Source organism: Cucumis melo, chromosome 1, assembly GCF_025177605.1.
Source record: "Cucumis melo cultivar AY chromosome 1, USDA_Cmelo_AY_1.0, whole genome shotgun sequence".
NCBI lineage: Eukaryota > Viridiplantae > Streptophyta > Magnoliopsida > Cucurbitales > Cucurbitaceae > Cucumis > Cucumis melo.
Window position 1 is genome coordinate 28,996,757 of NC_066857.1, and position 25,803 is coordinate 29,022,559.

The following is a 25,803-nucleotide window of genomic DNA, read 5'->3' on the forward strand; positions in this document are numbered from 1 at the left end:
TCTAAAAAACTTGTAGATTTCTTCAAAATGTCAATATTACAAAACTATGATATGCAATTGATGCATGTGCAATTCATAGAGGAAATTATAACGTAGACTTAAAACTGATTGGCCAATAAAACTTTAGCAGCTTAATTAATATAATTATAAGTTTCAGACAATATTTTTGCAAATGGAAAGTAATAGAGGGTGTGATTTAGGATAGGCTTCTCTTAGGTCTACATTCTCAAGGCTGGGTGGTCTATAAGATATAAGATCACTCTCACTCACTTGAGGGATTCTATAAGCTAGGACCTTAAAAAGTGTTTAGAAAAGTAGCTATTATTTGAGTGGGGAGCTAGAACTACGTCTCTTCCAAGTGCCTAACCACTCGACAGCTAAGCAGTCAAACTAGAAAGTCAACTAAGTGAAATAAAAGGAAGAATTGAATTTTGATGCCTTCGAAAGGTTAGATCTAAGCCTAGCTGCGCCTCGCCTTTGTTACGTCGCTACCTTATGGTCTTAAATTGCGGCGACTTAGAAATCTCTAGTGATGTTTTCATGAAAAAGAATAAATTGTATTTTTGTAAGTGTAATTATATGAAATATGTACTTTTTTTTCTTTCACTATGATTTTTTTCCATTATGTTTTTTTCCTCGTAAGTTTTAATAAGACATATTTCAGATATGTAATAGATATCTAAGGGGAGTATTATAAATATTATTATAGTCATGTGTCATTATACTTAGTGTCTATAGACATGTGTCACTCACTTTCTCATCCAACGCTTTTGTCGTGTATCTTGAAAATATCAATCTTTAGTGGCCATGTATCAACTTCATGTTTGCCAAATTGTCTATAAATAAAGACATTTGGTATATTTTTGAGACACAAAAATTGATTGGAACTCCAAAACAATGGAAAATCGTAGAGAATTTCATAAAATTTCTAATTTCTACAATTTTGATAATTATTTAAAACTAATCGGTAGAAATTAACACTAACAATAGAAAGATAGTATCTTGGAATAGTAAAAGAAAAAATAGAAATGTAAATCTAAACCAAATGAAAATTAAATTATAATATTTTAAATATAACGAAATGAAGTAAATAAAATATTTAGAAACTAACATTTCATTTAGGCATAGAAACTTTGCTAAAAACATTTGTGGCAGTTAACAAAAGATATTTTTCCCGAAAAGAAAAGCCAAAATCAAAACTTTTTTGGGCCCAGTAGCCTTATGCGTCACCTTATTGGGTCAGACAGGTCCAAAACAAAATCTTATTGGGTTCGGCCCATCCAACGTCATCTGACAATCTGCCACGTAGTTGAGGTCCCTTTGCACGTAGTTATGACAGATGGAGCAAAGCGACGTCGTTTGAGGACAGTTCACATGACATTGCGTTCAATTTGGCATTTTCTTCTCCATTTTATTTTATTTATTTCGCAGAGCTATTTTTCTTCTCCATTTGTTTACAAATTACAAATACATTATTCATTCTCAGACTTACCTTCGCCGATTCTCTCTTCTCCCTTTCTAAATTCTCCGATTCCCTTCTGCTCCGGCGAGGCTGGGGCTGAGGAAACCGGAGACTTTCTTCGAATTCATCTGAATTACAAACAGTTATTGAAGCTTTCTTTCTAGGATTTTAATGGCGTTCGCTTCTTCTAGCAGTGTTATTTGTCAGAACAGAGCCTTGTCGTCCTCCGTCGTTTCTTCTCCTGCCCTTTTTCATCATCGCTGCTTCTCACGTCTTCAATCGCAGCGTATTCTTCACTGTAATCGTCGTTCGTCTTCAAACATCGGTATAAACGCCTCTCCGGGGGCCTCTTCTGTCGTCGCTAAAACTGCTCTTTCAGATGCTCATGTTCAAAGTTACAGCTCCTGTCCTGCTCCTGCTCCTGGTAAGTATTATTGGAATAATTTTCTTTTACTGCTCTATTTTGTGTTCGTTGTGTTATTAGTTCTGATTATAATTAATTGCAACGCCATTTTGACTGAATGGTTTGTTCTTACTTTCTAATTAACTGAAGCGGGTGGTTCTGTGAATTCATTTTCATGCCTATAAATCTTTGATACGAAATTTGGCTCGAGTTTTGGACATTTGGAAAATTGATTTTGTATTATTATTCGTTTTAAGGTTGGTCTGATTTTGCTCAAAACGTCTCTGGCGAGTGGGATGGATATGGTGCGGATTTTTCTTCTGAAGGAACGCCAATTGAGCTTCCGGAATCCGTTGTACCTGATGCTTATAGAGAATGGGAGGTTAAGGTTTTCGATTGGCAAACACAATGCCCAACTCTTGCAGAACCTGAGCAGCCCTCTCTCATGTACAAGACAATAAAGCTACTTCCTACGGTGGGATGTGAAGCCGATGCTGCAACCCGTTACAGCATTGATGAGAGAAATATTGGAGATGGAATTGGGGGAAATGGTGAAGTGACTGCCTTTGGATATCAACGTAGTGGATGTTATGTAGTTGTCTGGCCAATTGAGGTTGGAGGTTCTTGTAAGTTAATGGAGTTGGAGCATTGCCTGGTTAATCCTCAAGATCGTGAATCTCGCGTGAGGGTTGTTCAGGTTGTTCGAGTTGAAGGTTCACGGCTAGTCTTGCAGAATATCAAAGTTTTCTGTGAGCAGTGGTATGGACCATTCAGAAATGGAGAACAACTTGGTGGATGTGCCATCAATGACTCAGCGTTTGCTTCTACGGCCGCCTTGAAAGCTTCTGAGGTGGTTGGGAAATGGCAGGGTCCTGTCTCTGTTGCCCGCTTTGATGGTTCTCAGATTGTGAGTTATATCACCTTGCTTGTACTTTTGTAGCATGGTGAAGTGATCCTAAAATCTCAGGTTTTAGTTTAGATGCTACGATTTTTGGTTCTTCATGTCTAATCCAATGCTTTTCTGTTCTTTATGATCCTTATAGGTTAGATTTTCACTTTTTCTTGTTCATGTTTATAACTATGAAATTGAAGGTTCGCCTGGCATCACCAACAATATCTGTGATTCTGTGATTTCTATTCATCAACAAGTTATTGCCCCACTTCATTATTGTTCAAATTATTGGTGTCAAGTTATATCATAAGCTTAGGCATGCACTTTACTACTCTGTCTGGCGGAAAAAGGTTTGTCTGGTCAACTAGTTTTAAGTTTGTACGGCAACTAATCCATCTTATAATCTAATACTAAGAATGTAGAGTCTGTCTATTTGTTTGTTTTGGTGTCGCCGTAATCATGCTAAGGTGACTTACACAGGCACAAAATAACTCCATTTATTGGAAAATTGACTGCAGAATGTTATACAAGAACTTTTGGCTGACAATGTGCAAAAGTCGGTGAGAACTGAATCAGAACTCAAGCTGCTTCCCAAGCAACTATGGTGTTCCCTTAAAGAAAGTAAAGACAGTGGGGATACGTACTGTGAAGTTGGATGGCTTTTTGCTCACGGGCATGCAATTACATCAAGATGCATCTTCTCAAGCACATCGAAATTGAAGGCAAGTTTTCGCAGTTACCGAACAGTTCATTCACTGTTAGATGAAATTCTTTAGGTTTTTGTGAGTACATGTTTATATACTAAAAAAAGAACACTTCACCTATGGTTTCGTCATTCGTGCACAGTTGTAGCCTGGTAATCACCTAAGTTCTTCTCTCTACCTTCACTGCTTTCACTTCATATATGGAGTGACCCTCTAAGCTATTTGGTCCATCTTAAACATGTTTCTCTAGTGACATATTTACTCCTTTGATCTTTCCTTTTTATGTATCGGAGGCTTTTTTTTTTATCTTGGATCGTTCTCTCTTCTTTTTGGTTGGGAAGTAGTAGAAGTTTAACAAGTTTGGTAGTCCTCTACATGGACTAAACTCAGAAGTAGTAGTAAGTAGGCAATTTTTTTTTTTAAATAAAACAAAATTGAACTATACTTCTATAGATTTTTAATCAAAACCAGCTGGTGTCATCTTTTGTTCTTGACTTCGACCCGACATGGTTGGTTTAGTCTATAACATTGCTTGCTTTTCCCATGCAGGAAATATCGATTGTGAATGAGACCCCTGCTTAAGATAGTAACCAAGGAATGAAGGCTCAATTGAGCTACAGAGAAGGTCCTGATTACTCCTTCATTAGCCATTACATAAGCTCTGAAATAAGTATGCTATATGTGTTTTTCATTCTAAATGAAGTATAAATATATAAAAACTCATAGTGTGCATTTGTTTACAAATTTTGTAACAAAACCTTATAGCATCCAAGAAGTTTTTATATATGACAAAATTGTTCTAATTGATTTCTCTAGTGTTAGCATTAATTCTACAGATTTTTGTATGGATAGCTAATTCTTGAACCCTTGAAAAGCACAAAGCAACGAAATACAATCTTATGAGTCAAAGCGCACTATATTATAGCCCTAATGCGATGATCATGCCTATCTTGACTACGCCACAACATTTGTGGCAAAAGTACAACAAAGTGAAAAATTGACAAAATCATCCCTAAAAAGATACACAAATGGTAATGTCTTGATGCAATATTAAATTTCGTTTGTTTGTGAGGGACGGGCTATTAATCATGTCATTGTACAAAAAGTTAGATTTTTATGTGCTGTTCACACTTCAAAATTAGTATGTAAACCTTAACCATTTATAGGAAGGAAAAAGTCCCACTAAAGGCTGATAAAATATAACAATTTTGGATATATTTTGATTTCCTTTCAAGCATAATGAATCGCAAGTTGGTCCTGTATCACAAAAGCAGCAGCATTCTAAGAAGCTGCAATGAGATAGAAGTTTTGTCAGATTTAGTTTCCATACATAAAACATAAAACTATTCATTGCCTACTGATTTCGTGGAACAAGTGCAACTTGATAGAATTAGCAATGGAGAGAAAAGTTACAATATTGGAATGAAATCTGAGCCAGAGGTAGAAGATAGTATCTATACAAACAGATAATATAATCCCCAATAGAAAAACGTTATGCAAAAGAACCTAGCAACTCAAACAGCTCTTGCACTTTCACACACTGAAAGTTCATTTCTAACCACATCATCATTTGGCTATACAGCAATAAGAAGGAAATATTAAAGAGATGCTCGAGCTGAGTTTTCACCATAGAAATCCTCGCAAACAGTCCTAGAAACTAGGAGGAAGAGGAGCTCAATCGTGTTAGGAAAGTGTCAATTCCCCAGCTCTATATCCGCTGTACAACCTGCAGAATTCTAAGTCATTATATGTCTAATGGTTCGCTCAAAGTCTCGATAATTAGGAATTCTAGGTGGTCCTCTGCCTATGAAATGGAATTGAGAAATAAATATTGGTAGACGACCGGTACCTGTACAAGCATGCAGTTCGGAAGCTAAAGAGCACCGGGTCCGTCTCTCATGCTCAAATTCAAACTATTTCTCATAGTTCGTCTTCCAATTCCTGCATTGCCTTTCTGCATCATGGCAACGAACTCACCGTAATCGATCCTTCCATCCTGCATTACACAACAAAAAATCATCAAGAAAAGACAATTCACTTTGTTTGCCCGTTCTGTTTATAACAGATAAATCTTCTGCAAGGAAAATCGAACCAAGTTGCACTATGTTTTTACCAATAATCCAATATGGGTACTCTAAATATGCTACCATTCTCAGTTTTCTCCAGTTCATCAACCTGTCTCATTTTTCTTTACTAATTTTATATGCACATTCAAAACTCTTTCGCAATGTCCAATGTTCACGGTTGTACACACATATGATATGAACCGGGTGGATAACCCTACACTTATGATCAAAACTGTTCCCATTCTTTTTCTAATAGAGAAATATCAAGAGCCATAATTCTCTAGAAAGTTGTAAGACTTACATTATCTTGATCGACTTCTCTGATTATGTCCTCGAGGTATACGTCGGTCATATTATGTTCAGCGCAAGCTTGCTGCAGTTCATCAACTGTGATATAACCACTTCCATCCTTGTCAAAGTATCGGAAAGCTGCAACAAGATGTTCTTCACGCTCTAGTTTGTTGAGATGAATGGTTGCCGCAATAAATTCTCCATAATCAATTGTTCCACTATTGTCAATATCAGCCTAGAAACAAAATGAAGTAAAATTTAGAGGGGTTCACAACTCGCAAGCATTAAAGGCATGCCGATTCTGATGAAAATTTCAACAAAGATGACTAGAAACAAATTGTTCTTTCCGTTTAATGAAAAACGCGAGCAACTTTCATTATCCAGTGAGAGAAGTTACAAATTGGTAAAATTCCAGGATGGAAACCCGACAAAAAGAACAGACAAAATTTTGACACGCAAATATTTAGTAAAACGCTCCAGGGGCGGTACTGTCCTGTCGGCTAAGGTTTGCGGTCAGTGAGTAATACCTGCCTAAAGGTGGCGTGTTTGAATCATTAGGTAAGTGGTAGGTACTAGGTATTTAGTATGGTGTTAGGTTCTAGATATTTAGTATGATGTCAGTTGAGGGGTTTGGAAAGGGTATTTGGATAGATAGGAAGTTACTAGTAGTTACTGTCTCTAAGGGTGGTTACTAGTAGTTATTGTTAAGTGTGGTTACTAGGGCAGTTACAAATAATAGAGGGAGGTGGGGGGAGGGCGACAGGGTTCTGTGGAGTGATCTAGGGCTTGGGTGAGAACCTCGGATCTTCTTCTTGTTAGGAAGTTCCTAACAGTAAGCCTAACAAGGGAAACCCTTGATGTATCCAAGTCTAGGCTCAGACTGAAACACAGACCATTTAAAAGAAGAATAACAAAAGAGGACATCAACTGAAAGCATATTTGTGATTTGTGAAGCATTGTCCTTTCAGTCACCCCCAAAATAAAAATATTGCCCACAAGGCCACAATTCCAGTAGCTATCAAGAACCAAAATAGTTAGCCCCAATAAAATTCTCCACTGACAAATTGTCCAGTGACATAGTCTACCGCTACTTTAGCTATCTTATCCACATGTGGTTTGAAAGTTTCTTTCCCATAAAAAGCCAAAAAGGAACTTGATGCTTTGATTTTTACTAGGAATGTGACTAGTAAAACTCAAGGAATAAGCAGCGAATGCTATGAAGATAGAAATTTCTCGAACCAAATAGCACAAGGGAAAAGAGATGTAGCTTATCTAAACCTGATTTTTCATGTAGGCTGATAAAATAGAGGGGATAACAATTTATTTAATCAGTGACAGTGAAAAGAAGAAAAATATGCTACTGCAAAAGGAATGTAAATCGTCCCCAAGACATGCAAAAAGGTTACCGCATCCATCAGGTCACGTATTTCGATATCTTTCAAGGTCGAACCATATCTTCTCAAACCAGCTTTGAGCTCATCAAAAGTAATTGCACCACTATTATCAGTATCCATAGCTGTAAACATTTCTCTTAGGCCAGCAATCTCCTCTTCAGAAAGGCTTTCAGCAATCACCTAATGGTACAAACAATGTAGATTATAAACCTCAATATTGTTGACGCCAACAGTGTGAGTGAGTGCAAGCATGCATTAAGCTTTTCCAATTAGAAGATGTTCGATGCAAACTTGAAAAAAGAACATTTAAATGGGTGTCTGACTTCAGTTCTCCCACCTTGGAAAAATGGATGTTAATACACTTACTCGTAATGCCATCTTCTTTAACTTGTTCATTGCAGAGAATTGTTTGAGTCGAGAAAGTACAGCTGGATCAAGAGCCCTATCAGGAGCAACTCCATTTTCGCAAATCCAAGGGTGGCCTGAACAGGTACAATAATAATCAGACTCACTTTGTTATTCAATTTGTGACGACAAATATTTAATTCTTGAGGTTTGAATATTCTTAACTATAGAAAATCTTTGGATATAAAATTTTATTAATCAAGAAATACATGTAAAAGATATCCTTGGTCCTCTAAAAAATTTAGGGATGTTAAAAGGTTTCTTTATTTTTTTTTTCCATATTAAAAAAGAAGCTGATTTAGTCCTCAGATTAAATTATATTTTGGTGAAAATACACATTGCAGAGAGGAACTTCTGAAGTTATCTAGAACAATTTAAACGCTTTATTACAGGGCCTCAACGACAACAACCAAGAATACCCAGCAGCATGTGACCATATCATACAGGTCCAGTACTGCGGAAAAAAGTATTAAAGACCTAAAAAGAAACTTACTTTTTCTCAACTCCATACGTCACAGGTATTTTACTTCTACATTCACAAAAACTTAAGACGTTGAAAAGTAAACATACATAATACTTCATGTGCAGTCAAACGATCTGATGGTCGGGAACATAGCATCTTTCTTATTAGATCCTTTGCACTGTCAGATATTAGGGGCCAAGGGTCTGAGTCGAAGTCGATATGTCCCTTAAGCACCGCATCAAATATTCCTTGTTGAGTTTCTGAGTGTGCAGAAGAGGGAGAAAACAACTATTTAGCTCTTTTTATAACTATGGTATTGTTCAACTAGTGCCTAGAGAAATAGATATCAAGGATTTTGTTATTAATCAACTGGTCCAAATGATTTTTTTTAATAATGTGAATAGGCGACTTTAATTAAGAAAAAATGAAAAACTACAAGGGCTAGGACAACAAAAAAACCATCCCAAAAAAGGAGGAGAACCATCTGTAAAATGGGACTCCAACTATGCAAAATAACGATTGTCGAATAGTAACGAAAGGCCTTTGAATTCAAAGCCCACAAAGAAACATGATAAACTCGCAAGGGACAAAATCTCATCAGGGTCCCTCTTAACACCTCTTAAAACCCTATTGTGCCAGTCACCCCAGACCACCTACAAAACAGCGCACATCCCCGGAAGCCAAAGAAATCGACCCTTCTCCCCAATGTGCAAGTTCAGAAGGGACTTCTCAAACAACACCTGTGCCGAGCTCCCAAAACTCTAAACACCAGAAATAAAGAGTTACAAACCAAACTGGAAAACTCACAACTGATCCACATGGGTCAATACTCAATGCCTAGGATCTGAGTACCCTTACCACCCCATCCCAATTCCTCAACCAATAGGCAACAACTCATTTAGGTTCTTGTAATGTTTTTGTTTGAAAACTACAAGTACCTGCCCAAAATGGTGGCACACCACTTAGCAATATATACAATATAACCCCTGCAGTCCACACGTCCGCTGCCGGTCCATAGTGCTTGAGAAGTACTTCTGGAGCAACATAGTAAGGACTTCCAACAACATCAGTGAAGATTTGACCTGAAGTGGTTTTGTGCATGTCAGCAATGAAAAACTATTCAATGTGACGATTAAAGAAATACGAATGGAAGAAAAAGAAGCTTAAGTCAAGCAAGCTAATCTTCTAGCATTGAAATGTGGTGGTTCAATCAGCTGAAATATTCAGCATCTTTTAGTAAAGGATCGGGAATTACCTCCTTCTGACCTATTGCAGCATTCCTATTCAGTTGTTCTGCATAATGCATAGTTTTATTCCCGGAGTCTCAATCCTTTTCCTTAAAGAAGCTGAATATTTCAATACAAATGTTTTCTAACCCGTTCTGGGGATTATCATATGACTTATCATCAATATGCCACCGATGATTAATGAGGACGATAGTTACTAATCAAATTTTACTGTGAGGATGAGAATAGTTACTACACGTGCTATAAACAGAATTAAGGAGTCAATATTGCTGAAACACATATCTAACGGGATATTTGATTCATCAATGAAATAAAACCCATAAGTAAATAGAGTAACTAATGCACTTTCTTTTCACCTGGTTTGAAGAAAACAGAGAGGCCAAAATCTATAGCTTTAAGAGAGAAGTCATCATCCTTGTTAACCAACAAGAAATTTTCTGGCTTCAAATCTCTATGCATAACTCCAAGCGAATGACAAGTCTCAACAACACCAACAATAATCCTGGTCAGTTCCGCAGCTTTTCTCTCACTATAATGTCCCCTCTGGATGATCCTATCGAACAACTCACCGCCGCTACAAAGCTCCATAACAATATGAACATACAAAGAATCTTCATAAGCACCCTTGATAGTCACAATATTCTTATGACCAGCCAAATGGTGCATGATCTGTATCTCCCGCCGAACGTCCTCAACATCCTCCTTTGCAATCAACTTCCTCTTGGAAATAGACTTACAAGCATACTCAATGCCAGTGGTAATCTCAGTACATAAATAAGTAGTTCCAAACTGTCCTTGTCCTAACTTCCGTCCGAGGGTGTAGAGATCTCGAATGTTAGCGGTCTTATGACCCAAAACATAATACGCTTGGTTCTCAGCGCTTTTCCTCATGGTGTAGTCTTTCTTCGTGGGACTTAAGAAGGTGGGATTACAATCGTTGTCTTTGGATTTGATTTTGTTTTCTTTAGCAAACTCTTGAGAAATAAGATTGTTAGTATTGATGCTCGAAGGTGAATGATCAGCAGAAGTGTTGGTATTGCGCTTAGAATTTGGAGTTGAGCTGTCCTCGGGCTGGCTGTAGCCCTGAAATATATTCCCTTTAAAAGATCCACGGCAGGTATTGCCCATGAAACAAAGAATCACACTTCAACTCGGACCTTTACGGTCTCTCACACCCAATCTCACAAGTTAAGTCTCATCAATAACATCATCAATCAAATCACGAAACCCTAAGAAAAACGGAAAGCGAAAAACACAAACAAATTAAATAAAATCAATAAAAACAATAATCAATAATCCCTAAATCGAAGAAATTAGGGATTCGTTCTGAAATTCATTGGGATTAAAGAAATGAAAGGATGTAATAATAAGACATAAATAAGAGATCTGGATCGGACATATAGATGAAATCAGAATCATCATCATCATCATCGTGAAATTACCAAATAAGAAGAGTCAAAATGAAGGATTTAGGAATAATTGAGGAATAAAGTAGGACAAAAAGATTATTATGGGGAGGAAAGAAGAGAAAAGGGAAAGGAGATTAAGAAGGTACCGGATTGATGTTGGTGATGGTGGTGTAGCAATGGAGGAAACAAAAATGGAATCCATGGGAACAGTGAAAGGAAATGATTTGAGCTGGAAAAATGTTTGGGATAAAAATGGGGTATTAAAAGAAAAGAAAAGAAAAGAAAAGAAAAGGATGAAGTAAGTTTAATTAATAATTAATAATTAATAAAAATAAGCGGGGGACCAAGTCCGATTTGTTATTTGTTTCGGATGTTGCTGCTGAGAAACATCGGAAGTCAGTGCTGACCAGCTACCACCACCCTCTCCTTTTTTTCCTTTTTTTCTTTTCTTTTTGTCTTTTTTTGCGTAATAATAAAGTTGATTTTACTCCTTCAATTTTATTACCTTTTTAATTTCTATTCAAATTTTGAAGAATTTAGTAGGTTCATAAATTTTCAAATTTACCTATAATAAAACTTAAATGTTTAATTTCGTCTTAAAAGTATTTGAAAATTAATTTATTTCTTAAGATATAAATTTGGATTTGTATGTGTAATTCATTTGGATTTAAAAGATAGCAAAATAAGTCAACGATCTATTTCTAATTCAAAAACCTATTTGGGAAGTAAATAATAAAAAAGAAAAAAACAATGTCTAAGAATATCCAAAACGTATAAAATTAGGGAGAAAAAAGCATAGGAAAATGGGAATTACGCGTTTTCGAGGAAAAGAGAGAAAGAGAGAGAGAGAGAGAGAGAGGACAGATCCCGTTTGACTTGCGCTCACGGGTTTGAGGTTGAACATCAAAATGGATTCATGTTTTTAACAAATATATTTTTGTTTTTTTCTTTGTCTTTGTCTTTTGTCTTTTATTTTTAAGTAATTTCAATTTTTTAGATTTAAAATTCACGTTGATGTATTTTCCTTTTTAATCATTCCTTAGGTTTTCTAACATCCACTTAATCGATTCAGCGATTATATAATTTCATGACTACAATATATCTAATTTCGGATTAAAAAAACATAATTAGATAATATATATAAGAAAATATCGACTTCCATCTCGTCTCTCTGATTCATGATAGATGTTTTTTTGTGTGCACATTTTGTTTTCAATGCAACGTGTTGCATAAATACTGAAAATAAGATTAAACTATTGGAACGTCGAGAAAATTAAATCATGTATAAATCAGTGATAATGGTTTAATTTTTGTTTTTGAAAAAAAAAATTAAACTTTTAATCTCGAGATCAATAATGTAAGCACTATGTTGCTTGAGTTATACTCGTATTGATTCTACAAAGATTTTCGACTCACGTGATTGAACTATAAATTTTTGTTTGATTGATGTTTTTGGTGCTTAAAGTTTAGAGCTTTATATTATATTTTGAGGTTTTTAAACATTTGGCTTCTCCATTTTTAAGTTGGATTTGTTAGTTAGGATTATATTTTTTACTATTAATGAATTTTTTTAAAATAAAATTTTGACTTCCCTCAATTATGTTGCTGTTAATTGTTAATGAACAGATAGGTTTGACTTTGAAAATGTGTATTAATTGATATATGTTGGTGTGGGAATGCAACTTTATGGATAAAATGTTTGGTTTGGTTTGGTTTGGTTGTCTCTAAAATTATAAAATGTTTATTTCTTAAATAAAAATAAAAATAAAAATAAAAATTTTGAAAGTTAAAGAAATAAAAAATAAAGAACTTATTTGAGGGAGTAATATTTATAGGTGGGAAGCTTTGGTTGTTGTATTTGGTTAATAATTAGGATTGGTTCGTGTGGACAAAAAAGGGTGTGGAATGTTAAGATTGGGGATGTGGTGTCGGGTGGGTTTCAACTTTCAATGTCCTATTTCTCCGGAAGGATAAAATCTAATTCACAAACACTATTTTTAGATTTTCTAAATTCGTCACACTAGCGCGTGGAGGGCGTGCACTTCATTCCCATTTTCCTTCTCTCTCTCTCTCTCTCTCTCTCTCTCTATACCTTTCTATTTTTAGAATATTCATGCTCTCGTAATTTTCCTAATTCTCTCTTCTCACTTTTCCATTTTATTGTTGGGGTTTTTTTTTTTTTTTTTTTTTTTTTAACTTCTAAAATCCTATTAACTTCTCTATGATGGGAATGAACCAATGATAATTAAAAAGTGGATCTCATATAACTACGTTTAGTGTAGTTTAGTTTCGTTTGGCACTCGTACTAATACGTATGACCCATGGCCAAATCCATAAACAAAAGTCGGAATTCAATTGACAAGTGAATGGTCATCTTGTTGTCATTGTTACAGTTTGGATTATAGATACACTCTTAGAGAAAAAAAATCATTTTGACATTGTTACAATCGGTTATAGTTATCATTATTGTCACATTTTTAGAGAAAAAAAGTATGAATCTTGCACATTTTTTGCTACCATAAATTACGCTTGTGTCCATTACAATTAACCCCATGAAATTTCTTCACAATTATACTAACTTTTATTACGAATAGACGAATATGACCATAGTTCCTTAGAATATTTCATTAGTAAGCCGACCTAGATTGATTTGCAAATTGAAATTGGAACAGTTAGTCCTCTCATATTACCTAAACAAACATCTACTAGTGTTTGTCCCCCAGTTATTAAATTAGTAAATAAATTGGCTCAATTTGCTATACTTTGAAAAAAAAATCCCTAATTATTGTTATAGTTTGATATGTTTGAACTATATGACAGAACATCTAAATTAATTAGATGGATAATTAGAAAATAAAACTTTTTTTTTTTTTGCCAAAATGAAAATTTAAATGAGTTGTACATTGTGAGCACCAACCAAATCAATTATTGGAGTTGGAAAATCATTGGGGGAAAAGGAAGAAAGAAGAAACTATCAACATAATTCTGAATGACATGATTCCACATCTTTCTGTAGCACAAAAGATTTGTCAACTTTGACAACCAATTACAACCTAAAACCAATATTTGTAATGCAAATTATATAATGCAATCATGTCATTTATATATTCGATGATCAAATTTATCCTATGTTTATTAAACATTGAAATGCATGGAACATTTAAATTTAGCTAACTTTGCCTCTATGACATTCCCATATTGGTTTTAGTGTAATCTAGTTACTTCATAATAATAATTATTTGACATGAATTCGAGATCTACTAAATATAGTTCATGCGTCTTCGAATAATTTCTCATATAATTTTGGGATACATCAACTTTTTTGGGTGAACAGAAGGAAAGAGTACACAAGACTTTTTGTTACAAAAAATGAGGAGTCCCACTCATAGAATGACCATCGTAAATACAATTTTAATATATATATATATATATATATATATATATATATATATATATAGTATGTAAGGATAAATGATCCACTAATATCTCACCAATATCTATTTTAGATATTGTGCCTAATGTTTTTGGTCATTCTATGAGTGGGACCCCCTAGTTTCTTGTAACAAAAGAGGATTGTGTATTATTTTATATACAATACTTTCTCTATAGTTACTTTCAAACATGTCATCAATCTTACAAAAGTCCAGGAACTAAACAATAATTTTAACTGCATCTTCCAAATTCATTTGCATTCATATCAATAGAGATTTCTCAATGAACTTTAATGAATATCTATATATATCTATATAATAGCAAATGTGTTTTTCTATATTAATTTCATCATATACAACTGCTTATGCAGATCAACAAAAGAAACACCATTCTACTTCATTAGCTACAGCTCCTCCCAGAAGGAAAAATATCTATAAAAGAAGAAATTCAAATATCTGACTAATACAGATTTCGACTGATAAGTTTGCGATCGAACAAAAATTATAAGGATTCCAGTAAGCTATTTACTATAACCCTCAGGACATTTGGTCAGAAGTAGAGTTTTTCTGTCACTCTTCAGCTAAGACTACAGCTAGTTGGGAAGAAAGAACAAAGGAAGGCAAAAAAGAAGCAAATTTTGTGGCTTTAGCAAAGCAACAGAGACCCAACCAAAACTTAATTTATTTAAATGGCAATAGGAGATAAAAATAATAATAATAACAAAAAAATTGCCTTGTTTTTGTTAAGTGTGAACCTGGTAATTGACATTTTCTCAAAGTATGCATTCTCCTGTTGACCATCAACGAGTTCTTGCCTTCACCAGAAAGCTCTAAGTTGATAGTTTTGCTTCTTCCAATTTCCTGTTGTTGATCCCTCCACTTGTAGGCCTAAATTATAGAAAACAAAAAAGAGTTGGTAGAAGTAGACATAATGGTTTAGTTTGGCTAATAATCATAAAATGTTTAGCTTGCAACAATATTTTTTACAATTTTTTAATTTAAAGTGTTGGAACGAGTTTACATGTACCTCAAATCACATAACTACATGTCTAAAGAACTCATTCAATAATTAAATATCTTAGAACTTGTCACTTCAAAGATATTTGAATTTAAAGTTTGTCCGTTCGACTATCGAATTCAATTATGTTGGTATAAGCATCGGGGATAAAAAAGAAGAGATAACCTTTATATAAGAGAATTGCAAGGCAATAACATAGCGATGTTAACCCAAAAAGATAAAAAAAACTTGGATATCACTTGAATCTTCTTTATTATTTTGATCTATATGATGTGATAGAGATTTTTAATTCTCGGATTTCAATTTGTCGAAACTTTTGTTTTGAGTTGAAAACAACATATTACTTTGGCTTGTATTAGGGGAAATAAAACAAACAAAACAAAGCAAACAAAAAAGAGGAAAAATATCCGAAAAATCTGAAGTTCATGTTATCATTATAATTCTTGTTTATATTAATGTGCAGACCTCCGCCAATCAAAACCAGAGCAAAAAAATGGTAAGAAAAACACAATTCAAAAAAAAAAAAAAAAAACCAAATTATTAAACAGGCTTCAATTTTAAATTATTAATTTTTAACTACGGGGCTTGGAGCAAAAAACTAGGAGGGCGCCATCATGGAATAAAAGGGCTCATAATCATTCTTCCTTCTTTCCCAATAGATTAACATACCTTTCCATGATCACTCTTCCTTTGTTTTTGTGGTTTGCAGGGTGTGGCTATTTTATGAGCACTCTGATGAACAGAATAAAAGAGTGTTTAGAGGTATGGGAATGAATCTCAGTGATATCTGATTGCTTGTCAGATTTTGTTTCCCCCAAAGGCTTTGATCTCGAAGACCATTTGTAATTACTTATCTTGTTTACTTGGTGCACGTCTCTTTAGGAGAGAGAAAAAAAGAAAAAAAAGAAAACCCTCGTCTCCACTTCTAATGCATTTGATAGCTATGTTGTTTAAGCACTTTTTTCCCTTAATACATTAGAAGTTATTGCCCATTGCATAGGAGAAGAAATTGTAACCAGAAGCAAAAAAGATATATCAGGAAGTACTGTAATAGAGTGTAGAAAATACACTTACAGTCCACTTAGCACTTTAATGGTGTCATAGAAGAACCACTGCAAAGTAACAAGAGGACCAACAATTGTAATTCTGACAGGAAGGCTTCTAATAAATAGATTTCCAAATCCTATCTTCTTCACTGCCTGCAAGAACAAAATCCAGACACCACATAGTTTTACGTCATCTCTTGAGAAGAGCTCTTAAAAGTGTGATGCGTACAAAAGTGCAATACTCTTTTGGAGCTTAAGCGCAAGGTTAAAAAAATGAACAATAAAGCTTTTTATTAGAGATTGAGGAGAAAGTGACACTTCCTTTAAGAATACTGCCATTAGGTTTAAAAACTATCTTGGTCTTGTATTTGCAAAATGTTAACATTGGTCATCGTACTTTCAACTTTAGTTCATTTTTGTCTTGTGCTTTCAAAGTGTCTATTTTAGTGCCTACACTATAGCACTACTAAATAAGGGATCGTTTTGGCCTCTTAAAAAATGAAAACAAAGAGGCCAAAATGACCATTGTTATATAGGACTAAATTGGTCATTTTGTAAGTATAAGAAACAAAATAAACTAAAGTTGAAAGTCAAGGACCAAAATGAACATTTTAAAAAAAAGAGAACAAATGAAGCAAAACCAAAAGACTAGAAACCCAGATAGTATTTAAATCTTTTTATCATAAAAGGAAGGGTTGTCAGTAAAATGCTTTATTAAGGGCGCCTTGTTTAAGATTTGATCTTTTCTGTATGCTTAGGCATGTTTGTTAAAAACTTAGAGAGAGAGCCCACCTGCAGCACATTATCAGCCTTCTTATTATAAAGAGAGGAAACAATGTTATCAGCTGGATTTGAGACAAAAGTACCGAAAGCTCCAGCTGTATAGCCAGCTAAACATGTAACACCAAGCTGTTGGGTTCTCGAGCAATCTTCCTTTCTGCGCTGAATGATATTCTGATATATGAAGTTCACTGAATGCTCAAATGTTGAGAACATTATCATGGAGACTGTCAAAGACAGATAAAAAATGAACCACAAATCAAAACCTGGAGAATAACCACCTCAGTAAAACATAGAATCACGGACAAGTAAGTTATTATTGATTCAATTGACAAGTCTCCAACATTCTCTTTTACTGTTCATTAAATGCAACAATGTTTTTATGCCCGTTTAGGACCAAGTTGGCATCGTACACCATGTAACTTCACAACATTCGTAGTAACTTTCACTGAAATTTTATCTAAAAAGTGAAAAGGCCAAGTGTTTTCTAGTTTGCATTGAACGGTATTGTTCTTAGTTGTAAAGTTCTCAGTGTCATAAAAATGAAATTGAGTATGGATAAAAGTGATGACCTTTACACGTTATCGAGCAGAGAATGTAGAAGAAGATACGAGCAATTTTATCAACCAAGTAACAAAATATAAGGCACTGTTTGCTAACTATTTGATTTTTAGTTTAAAATTGTAATTGTTTATTCTAATTTCTTTACCATAGTTTTCATATTCCCTGTGTAACATTTGAGTTATTAGCAAAATTCTAAAAATAAAAACAACTTTAAAAAACTATGCCTTTTTAAGTTATAATTTTTTTGAAATGCTCCCAAAAGTACCTAACAAAACAAAGAAATCAACAAGTCGAAGTAGTGTTAATAAGCTTAATTTTAAGAAATTGTAAAGCAAGAAAATCAAATGGTTGTCAAAAGGGGCCTAAGTAACTTGTTCTAGGTAACTTCTTTGCATTTCACAAGGCATGACATAGTAAAAAAAATTGCAAGGGTAATCAGGCTTTTGAAGTATTAGACATTAGCAATTCACAATGACCTGAAAACGAAAGTTACAAATTTCTGATGTAAGAAATGTTAATGAATATCTTTCATCTGTATCTAAGCCATAAAGTTTCTTACAACATATATCAGAGCTAAAAAAAATGCACTGAGTCAGAGATGTTACATGGAAGATTCCTTCCCCAGAGTGGAAAAAGGCCTCTGTAGAAACTGTAGTAAAAGATACACACAGATGAGTACTATCGAAGATGGAAAAGAAGATAAGACATGCAATATTCTTTTTCAAGTTCTCATTGCTTACCCCGAAAGACCTTCACTGTAGTATAACTTTGGAAACCCATCAGCCAACCCCTTGGCATAATAGGGTTGTGCCTGGACTCTGACCTTGACAGCTTCAAAAGGACAGAGAGCAACGTCAGCAAAAACTTGAGCAGAAGCACTGCTGAGAAAGTATATGGAACTTCTACTATGGCCTTCCAGCAAATCGGAATAGAACTTCTTAAAGTACTCATAGAGACCAAATTTGAAGCCGCCTTGAACTCCATACCCAAATAACTTTCCCGACCAACCTCTCCAAAGTGATGAAGGACCTTGTTCCCTCCAAAGAATAGAAAAACCAGAAGAAATGCCACTGTACTTGATTGGATTAACCTAAGGAAGAAAACAAATTCATAAGTCGTAAGTCATAAGATTAGCTTTATTTTCAGGTTTCTGTTTCAACTATAAATGGATGGAAAAACCGAGGACCAACTAGTATTTGAATCACTAAAAAAGATGTATAAATATTAGATTAACTTCTGAAAGTGAATCGGAATATTGGCAGCCTACTCCTTGAATTATGCTTATGGTTCACCCCCACAAATGCCAGAGGCTTCATTCACTCTTAAAGCAAGATATAAAGACAACAAGCATTTTCAAATCATGAATTTCAAATTGAAGTCTTAAACCTCTTTCTCTCTAAATATCTAATGATAGAAAGAGAGAGATATAATTATACTGAGAGATTTGATAGTCATATCCTTATGTTAGTACTGAACCTGCCTAGCCACAGTTGCCAAAACCATTTATGATGATTATTTCTGGCCTGAATTTTGATGGTCCAGCGAAAATTCTTGATCCTAAATCATGGAGGATATTTTCGAACATCCCAGAGGAAACTCTAGGGTATATCTTCAAGTGCATCATGTTGTTCATTTCTACGGGAAAAAAAGAAGCAAACCAAAGAACAAACTGAACAAAAACAGCAGCCTAACTGGCATCTCTACAACTAAAAAATTAGAAGAATCTAATCCACAAACCAAAGCAAGCAATTACGGTACTGGAAAAGGGTGATAAATGGCATGACAAAACGTCCCAAAATGTGAAGCTCAACATCTCTTCGCTACTTTTTTTTAATTGGAACTAGTTTCATTGAGAAAAAAAATGAAAAGATACAAGTACTACGAAAACAAGTCTACAGAACCTCTCTAAAGAAAGGATTTCTAACTAAGTAAGATATTACCTAGAAGATAATTACAAAAAGTCTTGAACCCCAAACCCAAAGAAAAACATAAAACCTCACCAAGGACCAAATATCACTGTGATCCTTCTCCATACGTTCTTGTTCCTTTACCCCCAAATATCCCACAATGCACAGACCTCAACAAACTATAAAAACCGACATTTCTCTTTGAAAGCTAAAGGTGGATGGAGAAGGAACTCTTTTCTCAATCTCATACTACAAATAAAGTCACAAACTATCTAACATTTTAACGAACCATTCTTGAAGAAAACAAAAGAACAACAACAACCTCTTCAATCAAAACAACCTCACAGGAGATAATGAGTATAAAACGTAACAAAGAAAACAGAAAATTACCTGCATATTAACCTTCAAGACATCAAGAGGTGTAATAGCAAGATGAGTAGTCCCAGCACTGAGCATTCCTCCAACAGCACAAAGACCATAATACCCAGCTGAAAACTCCTGACAAACCCTTCTTCCTTCAACCTCTTTCATCAATCCCCTGTCTCTAAACCCTTTCTTCTTGTTCTAGAATCTTACTTCCACAAACCCCACATTTTATCAAATCGTTCCCAGTGCTTTTTCAGGGAGACCCATCAAAGAATTCGATTGAAAGTTTTGTTTTTGAAAGAAGTGGTGTGTACCTTATGAAATAAGCAAAGGGAGAGACTGCGCTGCTCGTAGGCATGAAGATCAGCTCTGCGTACGTGAAGGGTTTTGGAAATTTTTGGTCGTAAAAAGAAATTTTTTACTTCCTTGCTGGGAATATGGCCACGTTCACAGTTGGAATATGGCCACGTTCGCAGTGGGAAAATATATGGCCCAAAAACTTCGGAATAAATTTGTGACACTTCTTAGTCGTTGATCTAGACAACGACGAACGAATTCAACCTTTCATTTTGGGGTTAGCGGCATGACTCACCTAATTAACGTGTGGGTTTTCGAATATGGGAAGCAATTTTGTTATCAAAGCAATGTACCAAACGTTTCTATATTAAGTAGAGGGGAAAATGTCAAATTTACACTTCAAATTTTAAGAATAACATCAATATAAACTATTAATTTATCCGATTTAAATCCTAATTCTATTTTGATCCATATTCTCTTTCAACTCATTATCCTAAATGGTTTGCTTTGACTATGTCTTGTGATATTTCGATGTAGTTGTTAGAATATTATTAAGACAATAGTTTTATACTATGTCATCAGATCAGATGATGTATAGTTAGGTTTATTAGCCTTCATTAGTCCATAGAATTTAATGTTTTATTGAAAACCCTAACGAAATATCTACATTTTATCATGTCTCCTTGAATTCCTCTCTAACCCTTTCAAGAGTTTTTAGTTCTTTGATTTTATCGTTTTGTCTTTTGTCATCAAGAAATGAAAAAAAGTAATCGAAAAGAGGTGTTAACTAAGTAATCGGGAAAATGTGTTAACTTGTACAATTAACGGGAGTTAAAAGATTTAAACCTATACAACTATTAGTTTAGAGTTTAAATTAATCTAAAATTTATGGCATAGAATGATATTAGTCTTTACCAAATAACTCAAATGTTTCTAACATAACAAAATAGTGAATCAAAATTGGCACTATATTAAAATTGAACTAGACTCAAAGTTGACAAAAATTATATTGGACTTAATTTCTTTACTCGATTATTATTAGAGACATTTTTAAATATAGCAAAATATTAAGACTATTTACCAATATATCTATAAAAGTCTTCCTAGCCCATTTTAAGTTTTTTTAATATATCTGGTAAATAATTTCTTTTTCTTTTTTCCCTATCCATAAGAATTTCTGTTATTATTACTATTCAAATGCTCATACTCTACCCTATATAATTATGAGGCATTTTTAATTAGCAGATGAATAAAAATATTTTTAAAATATAATAAAAATTCAGATTTTATTGATAATAGATATCGATAAACACTAATAATTTAAATTGTAGGTATTATTTTATGAATGTAAATAATAATATATGTAATTTGAACTAGAACTGTCTTGAATAATTAATGTTTGTGTTCGGACGTCCGAAATAATCAATGACCTGAAGTTAAATAATTATGTTTAATTCAATAATTTATAGAAAGTAAATTTAAATAATTACGATGAATTAAATTTAAAATAAATTAATTTATTGTTATATCAATTAATTATTTAGTTAATAAATTAAAATTAAAATTGCATTGTAACTGTATACAACTAAATTCATTAATACGAATAATTAAATTAATATAAATTAATTTGAATATTGACAATTAATAATAATAATTTTTATTGAACTTTGAGATAACTTAAAATATTTGAAATATTTTTTAAAATAGCAAAATATTAAAACTATTAATAAAATATAGAAAATGGACTCTCTCTTGTCAATTTAAGTTTTTTACTACATTTTGTAAATACTTCGTTTTTTGTGTTTACCGTTCATCTTTAAAATATAAACATTACACACATTTGCATGTATGTGAAAAAAAAAAAGAAAAAAAAACCAAAGTTTTGATAGATTTTAAAGTTTTTAGATAATAATATTATGGATTCTAGGAAGTAGAATTATACGTAACAAGTAGAGATATTAAATGTTTGTATGAAACTCTGAATGGAAAACTTGTGAAACAAATAAAAATCTATCAACATCTATCATTGATAAAACTAAAATTTTGCTGTGTTTTATAAATATTTTCAAGAATTTATCATTTATAACACTTCGTTTATAATTGTCCGATAAATACTTATAATACCTTTCAAAGTTACACACAAATTATTTATATTTAAGATTGATGAAGATTTTTGTACTTTTTCTTCTTCTTTTTCTTCATTTGCTTCATTACAAAATTATAGATAGGAGAGGGGTCTCTCTAACCTCAAAGTGGATAAAACAAATTTTATATCAATCGAATTAGGCTCCTGAGCTATCCTTAAATGAATTTAGAAAATTTTGTTAAATGCCCACAAATACATTGTAATTCAAATATATTATATACACTTCTTAAATATGTGTTCATTCCATCTTTAAGTTGTTTGAAATTTATGGTAAAAAATATAGTCACTGATTTAGATTAGTTTCTATTCTGATTTTAAAATTATTTTTTTAAAAAAAAAAATTGAATTTTCATTCGATCCTTATTAGATAATGATTTGTGATTTTTTATTTTCAAAATATAAATTTGTTTCCCCTCAATATCTAATAACAATGATTTTCACTTTCTTAAGTAAAGCTAAATTCCAAAAAAATAAAAAATAAAAAACTATTTTTTCAAACTTTGATCGATTTTTGAAAACACTGTATGAGTAAAACTATATGTGGTTTGAATCCTTCAACATCTTCACCGTACAAAAAAAAAAAAGTAGTTAGCAATTTGACATGCCCTCACTCCTCATTCCCATGAGGTTGATAGTTTGATCCCAAAGATAAAAAGTACAATTCATTATTTATTACCATGTTCATAACAACATTAGGGATGTCAAAACAAAAATAATTTTCATAGCATTGAACTACTAAAACCAACTTGGTACTTGGCAAAAGCAATCAAAATCTCACTCCCAACGTGGCTTTAGGGGTTTAATCTTAAAGAGTTAAAATATCACTCTAACAATGAATTATGCCTTCCACTTCCTCAAAGGCTTTCGAATATACCCTTAGAAGAACATTGTAAAGCTAGCTAGGCTATTGAGATCACTTTAACAATTATTCCAGTACTATAAAAATAGCTTTCCGAACTTAGAATTATTCTCTTCAGTTGGCTAATTTGGCTTTTTCGGGTGCTTTTACCAACATTCTTTACTTTTAAGCAAATAATATGGATCAAAACCCAATTTGAAGCTAATCTATAGGAATAAAAGTATCATCAATCAAAACCTTAAAAAAGAGAGAAAAAAAAAAAAAACATGCCTCTTGGTTGGAAAGAGAGAATCAGCACAAGATCATTCCAATCCACGCTTCTGCAATCAGAAACAACAAAAAACATAGCATGAGATCATTCAGATACCCATTTCTATGGCGGAATCAAATTTATTAACCATTTCTCAAATGATGAAGCCACAGAAAGTCAGCATTTGAAGCAGCATCAAAGTATCATAAACATATGCTTCTCATAAAACTCTATCTAAAGGAGTTGATCCAATAAGCCTTGCACCAACTCGATCTAGTCTCTTTACAGATGCCGCAGCTTTCAAATTTCCTTCCTTCAGAAACGCCATAACCATCCTCTCACCAATCTCCTTCCCCTGCTCTTCGTTATCGATCACTGCCACCGCCGTTGGCCCTGCTCCACTTATCGTGCACCCAAATGCCCCAGCAGCAATGGCTGCCTTCTTAACACCATCCATACCTGGAATTAATGGGGAACGCCTTGGCTCCACAATTTTGTCTGAGGACAATGCTTTCCCCAATCCCATCGTGTCGCCCTGCAGCACCGCGGCCACCAACGCCCCGGCTTGGCTGGAATTCCACACATGGTGTGGCATCCCAACTTCAGCAGGTAACGCAGCCCGCATTTTCTTCGTCGGTGCTTCGAATTCCGGGCTGACCAACACGAAGAACAGCTCCTTATCGACGGGGAATTTCAAACGAATCAATTCCAAGGGTTCGTAATTTCGAATCAGAATGAAACCCCCCATGATAGCCGGTGCGACATTATCCGCATGATATCCAGAAACCTTCTCTTCCGATTTCAACCCCGCGAGAACCAATTCCTCTACTCCTAATTTCCCACCGAACAATCCATTAACAGCAATCGCAGCAGCAGCTGCACTCGCAGCACTAGATCCCAATCCACTCCCTAACGGCAAACCTTTCTCAAGCGAAAGAGAAAGACCAACAGATCGAATCCCTAGCATTTTCATAACCTCAATAGCAGCAATACCAGCACAATTATAGAGAGGATTTTTACTAAGTTTATTCGTGTTGTTCCCTGTAATATCAGAAATCGCAACTTCACCTGGATGAACATTGGAATCAACACTAAGAGAGACATAATCTCCCAAGCCATCAACAGCGCAGCCAAGGAAATCAAAGCCGGGGCCTAAATTAGCGACGGTTGCAGGAGCAAAGGCCTTGACGGAGGAGAAAACCGGTTGAGGTTCGACCGAGGTGACGGCGGCTCTAGATGGAAGAGACAAACTGCACCTGAAGAGAACAGGTTTAGGGTTAGATAAAGAAACTGGAGGAATGGTCAACGACTTCAATGGCGGTTGATAGGAGATCATAGCCATGGAAGGAAGTGTGAAAAAAGAGAGAGAGTTTTGAGATCGGAACCTGAAAATTTAAGTTAGAGATGAAGAAAGAATTGTGAGCTTCAGACGCTTTAGCGCAGTCAAGGATGAAGATGAAGAACCTGAAGGCTGAATCTTTATATACGGGTAAGCAAATTACCGTTTTTGTTTTAGCTTTTATTGAATAGAGATGTTAAAAAGCCATTGAAATGATGGATACTTTGGTCATTTCGATTTTTTACCACGTGATAAACTCGTGGATTCATCTAATTTGTGTTTTTAAATAGTTTTAATTTTTTTGTTTCATTGTGGAATACAATTTTTTGAAATTTAAGAATTAATTAATAAGATGTGCTTTGTTGGTATAAATGTAATATAAATAATAAATATGTTGCCGTAAAATATTTACTAATTGATTTGAATATAACTTTGTGTGTGTGATTTTATAATTTTTCCAAAAGGGTCAATTTCCTTCTGTATTTTGTTGATATTTTGGGCCATGTCGACGTTTAATATTAGGGGTCTTTTTAAAAATATAAAAAATCGAAAAAAATTTACACTATAAAACAATTCCTCATGAACAACACTAAAACCTAAGCATGCATCTATGGAGGAAAAGGGAAAAAGAAAATAACCTTTGTAGAACTTTAAAGAACTATTCTTCCAAATGTTTAAGAGCACCATGCCTTGTTATTTTCCAAGAGATGAATGCAGAGAGATCAATTAATTAAAAGAAAAAGAGAGAGATTTTAAATGAATCTTTCTTTTTAAGAAAAATCTTAATCATTCATATAGAAGAGGAAGTTATCAATCTTTCCCACCTAGAATAACTCCCTTGATATGGAGGGAAGTTATTCTATTTATTTTTAAAAAAATTATATTAATTAAATTAAAATAAAATAAATATAAATTTAATATATATTATATCACATATAATATAACCAATGGTTTATATCTCTCATATGATCTATAGTTCTAATATGAATCAAATCCATATTAATTTTAACCTATAGTTTATTTATGAATCTTATTCATATTCATATTCATATTATTATTTGAAT

General features: G+C 33.8%; 4 protein-coding genes across 7 annotated transcripts; 1 reads left to right on the top strand and 3 right to left on the bottom strand.

The window, feature by feature from the left end:
* The first annotated feature begins 1,418 nt into the window (after positions 1–1,418).
* LOC103492572 (uncharacterized) lies at positions 1,419–4,268 on the top strand. 2 transcript variants are annotated; one of them, XM_008452987.3, is made up of 4 exons: positions 1,419–1,886; positions 2,123–2,772; positions 3,276–3,479; positions 4,011–4,268. In XM_008452987.3, the coding sequence occupies exons 1-4, from the start codon at positions 1,634–1,636 to the stop codon at positions 4,041–4,043; spliced, it is 1,140 nt and encodes a 379-aa protein (XP_008451209.1). In that variant the 5' UTR covers positions 1,419–1,633; the 3' UTR covers positions 4,044–4,268. The 2 variants fall into 2 exon arrangements, with proteins under 2 accessions (XP_008451209.1, XP_050944251.1); XM_051088294.1 differs by lacking the exon at positions 4,011–4,268 and having other exon boundaries at positions 1,444–1,886; positions 3,276–3,767.
* Positions 4,269–4,822: 554 nt separating this feature from the next.
* LOC103492573 (calcium-dependent protein kinase 26) lies at positions 4,823–11,049 on the bottom strand. Of its 2 annotated transcripts, none has more exons than XM_008452989.3 (9): positions 10,883–11,049; positions 9,684–10,556; positions 9,019–9,162; positions 8,188–8,340; positions 7,579–7,694; positions 7,225–7,392; positions 5,829–6,053; positions 5,311–5,457; positions 4,823–5,187 (listed from the first exon to the last, which is right to left on the bottom strand). In XM_008452989.3, exons 2-8 carry the CDS (start codon positions 10,453–10,455, stop codon positions 5,335–5,337), a joined length of 1,701 nt encoding a protein of 566 aa, XP_008451211.1. In that variant the 5' UTR covers positions 10,456–10,556; positions 10,883–11,049; the 3' UTR covers positions 4,823–5,187; positions 5,311–5,334. The 2 variants fall into 2 exon arrangements, with proteins under 2 accessions (XP_008451211.1, XP_008451212.1); XM_008452990.3 differs by having other exon boundaries at positions 4,823–5,197.
* A 3,402-nt stretch (positions 11,050–14,451) lies between these two features.
* LOC103492574 (mitochondrial phosphate carrier protein 1, mitochondrial) lies at positions 14,452–20,469 on the bottom strand. 2 transcript variants are annotated; one of them, XM_051088380.1, is made up of 7 exons: positions 19,873–20,330; positions 18,316–18,665; positions 18,181–18,224; positions 17,024–17,238; positions 16,260–16,384; positions 15,855–15,917; positions 14,969–15,055 (listed from the first exon to the last, which is right to left on the bottom strand). In XM_051088380.1, exons 1-6 carry the CDS (start codon positions 20,011–20,013, stop codon positions 15,902–15,904), a joined length of 891 nt encoding a protein of 296 aa, XP_050944337.1. In that variant the 5' UTR covers positions 20,014–20,330; the 3' UTR covers positions 14,969–15,055; positions 15,855–15,901. The 2 variants fall into 2 exon arrangements, with proteins under 2 accessions (XP_008451215.1, XP_050944337.1); XM_008452993.3 differs by lacking the exon at positions 15,855–15,917 and having other exon boundaries at positions 14,452–15,055; positions 19,873–20,469.
* A 2,933-nt stretch (positions 20,470–23,402) lies between these two features.
* LOC103492575 (homoserine kinase) lies at positions 23,403–24,875 on the bottom strand. The gene has a single exon (XM_008452994.3). The coding sequence runs from the start codon at positions 24,740–24,742 to the stop codon at positions 23,621–23,623; it is 1,122 nt and encodes a 373-aa protein (XP_008451216.1). The 5' UTR covers positions 24,743–24,875; the 3' UTR covers positions 23,403–23,620.
* Positions 24,876–25,803: the final 928 nt, after the last annotated feature.

Coding starts and splice junctions, on each gene's coding strand:
- LOC103492572 (XM_051088294.1), top strand. CDS start 1,634: ATGGCGTTCGCTTCTTCTAGCAGTGTTATTTGTCAGAACAGAGCCTTG. Junction 1,887..2,122: donor CTGTCCTGCTCCTGCTCCTG/GTAAGTATTATT, acceptor ATTCGTTTTAAG/GTTGGTCTGATTTTGCTCAA. Junction 2,773..3,275: donor GCTTTGATGGTTCTCAGATT/GTGAGTTATATC, acceptor AATTGACTGCAG/AATGTTATACAAGAACTTTT.
- LOC103492573 (XM_008452989.3), bottom strand. CDS start 10,455: ATGGGCAATACCTGCCGTGGATCTTTTAAAGGGAATATATTTCAGGGC. Junction 9,163..9,683: donor CTCTGTTTTCTTCAAACCAG/GTGAAAAGAAAG, acceptor AAACCACTTCAG/GTCAAATCTTCACTGATGTT. Junction 8,341..9,018: donor TGTGCCACCATTTTGGGCAG/GTACTTGTAGTT, acceptor CTGCACACTCAG/AAACTCAACAAGGAATATTT.
- LOC103492574 (XM_008452993.3), bottom strand. CDS start 20,013: ATGAAAGAGGTTGAAGGAAGAAGGGTTTGTCAGGAGTTTTCAGCTGGG. Junction 18,666..19,872: donor TCTTGAAGGTTAATATGCAG/GTAATTTTCTGT, acceptor TTTCTTCCTTAG/GTTAATCCAATCAAGTACAG. Junction 17,239..18,180: donor CTGGGGAAGGAATCTTCCAT/GTAACATCTCTG, acceptor TGTCTTTGACAG/TCTCCATGATAATGTTCTCA.
- LOC103492575 (XM_008452994.3), bottom strand. CDS start 24,742: ATGGCTATGATCTCCTATCAACCGCCATTGAAGTCGTTGACCATTCCT.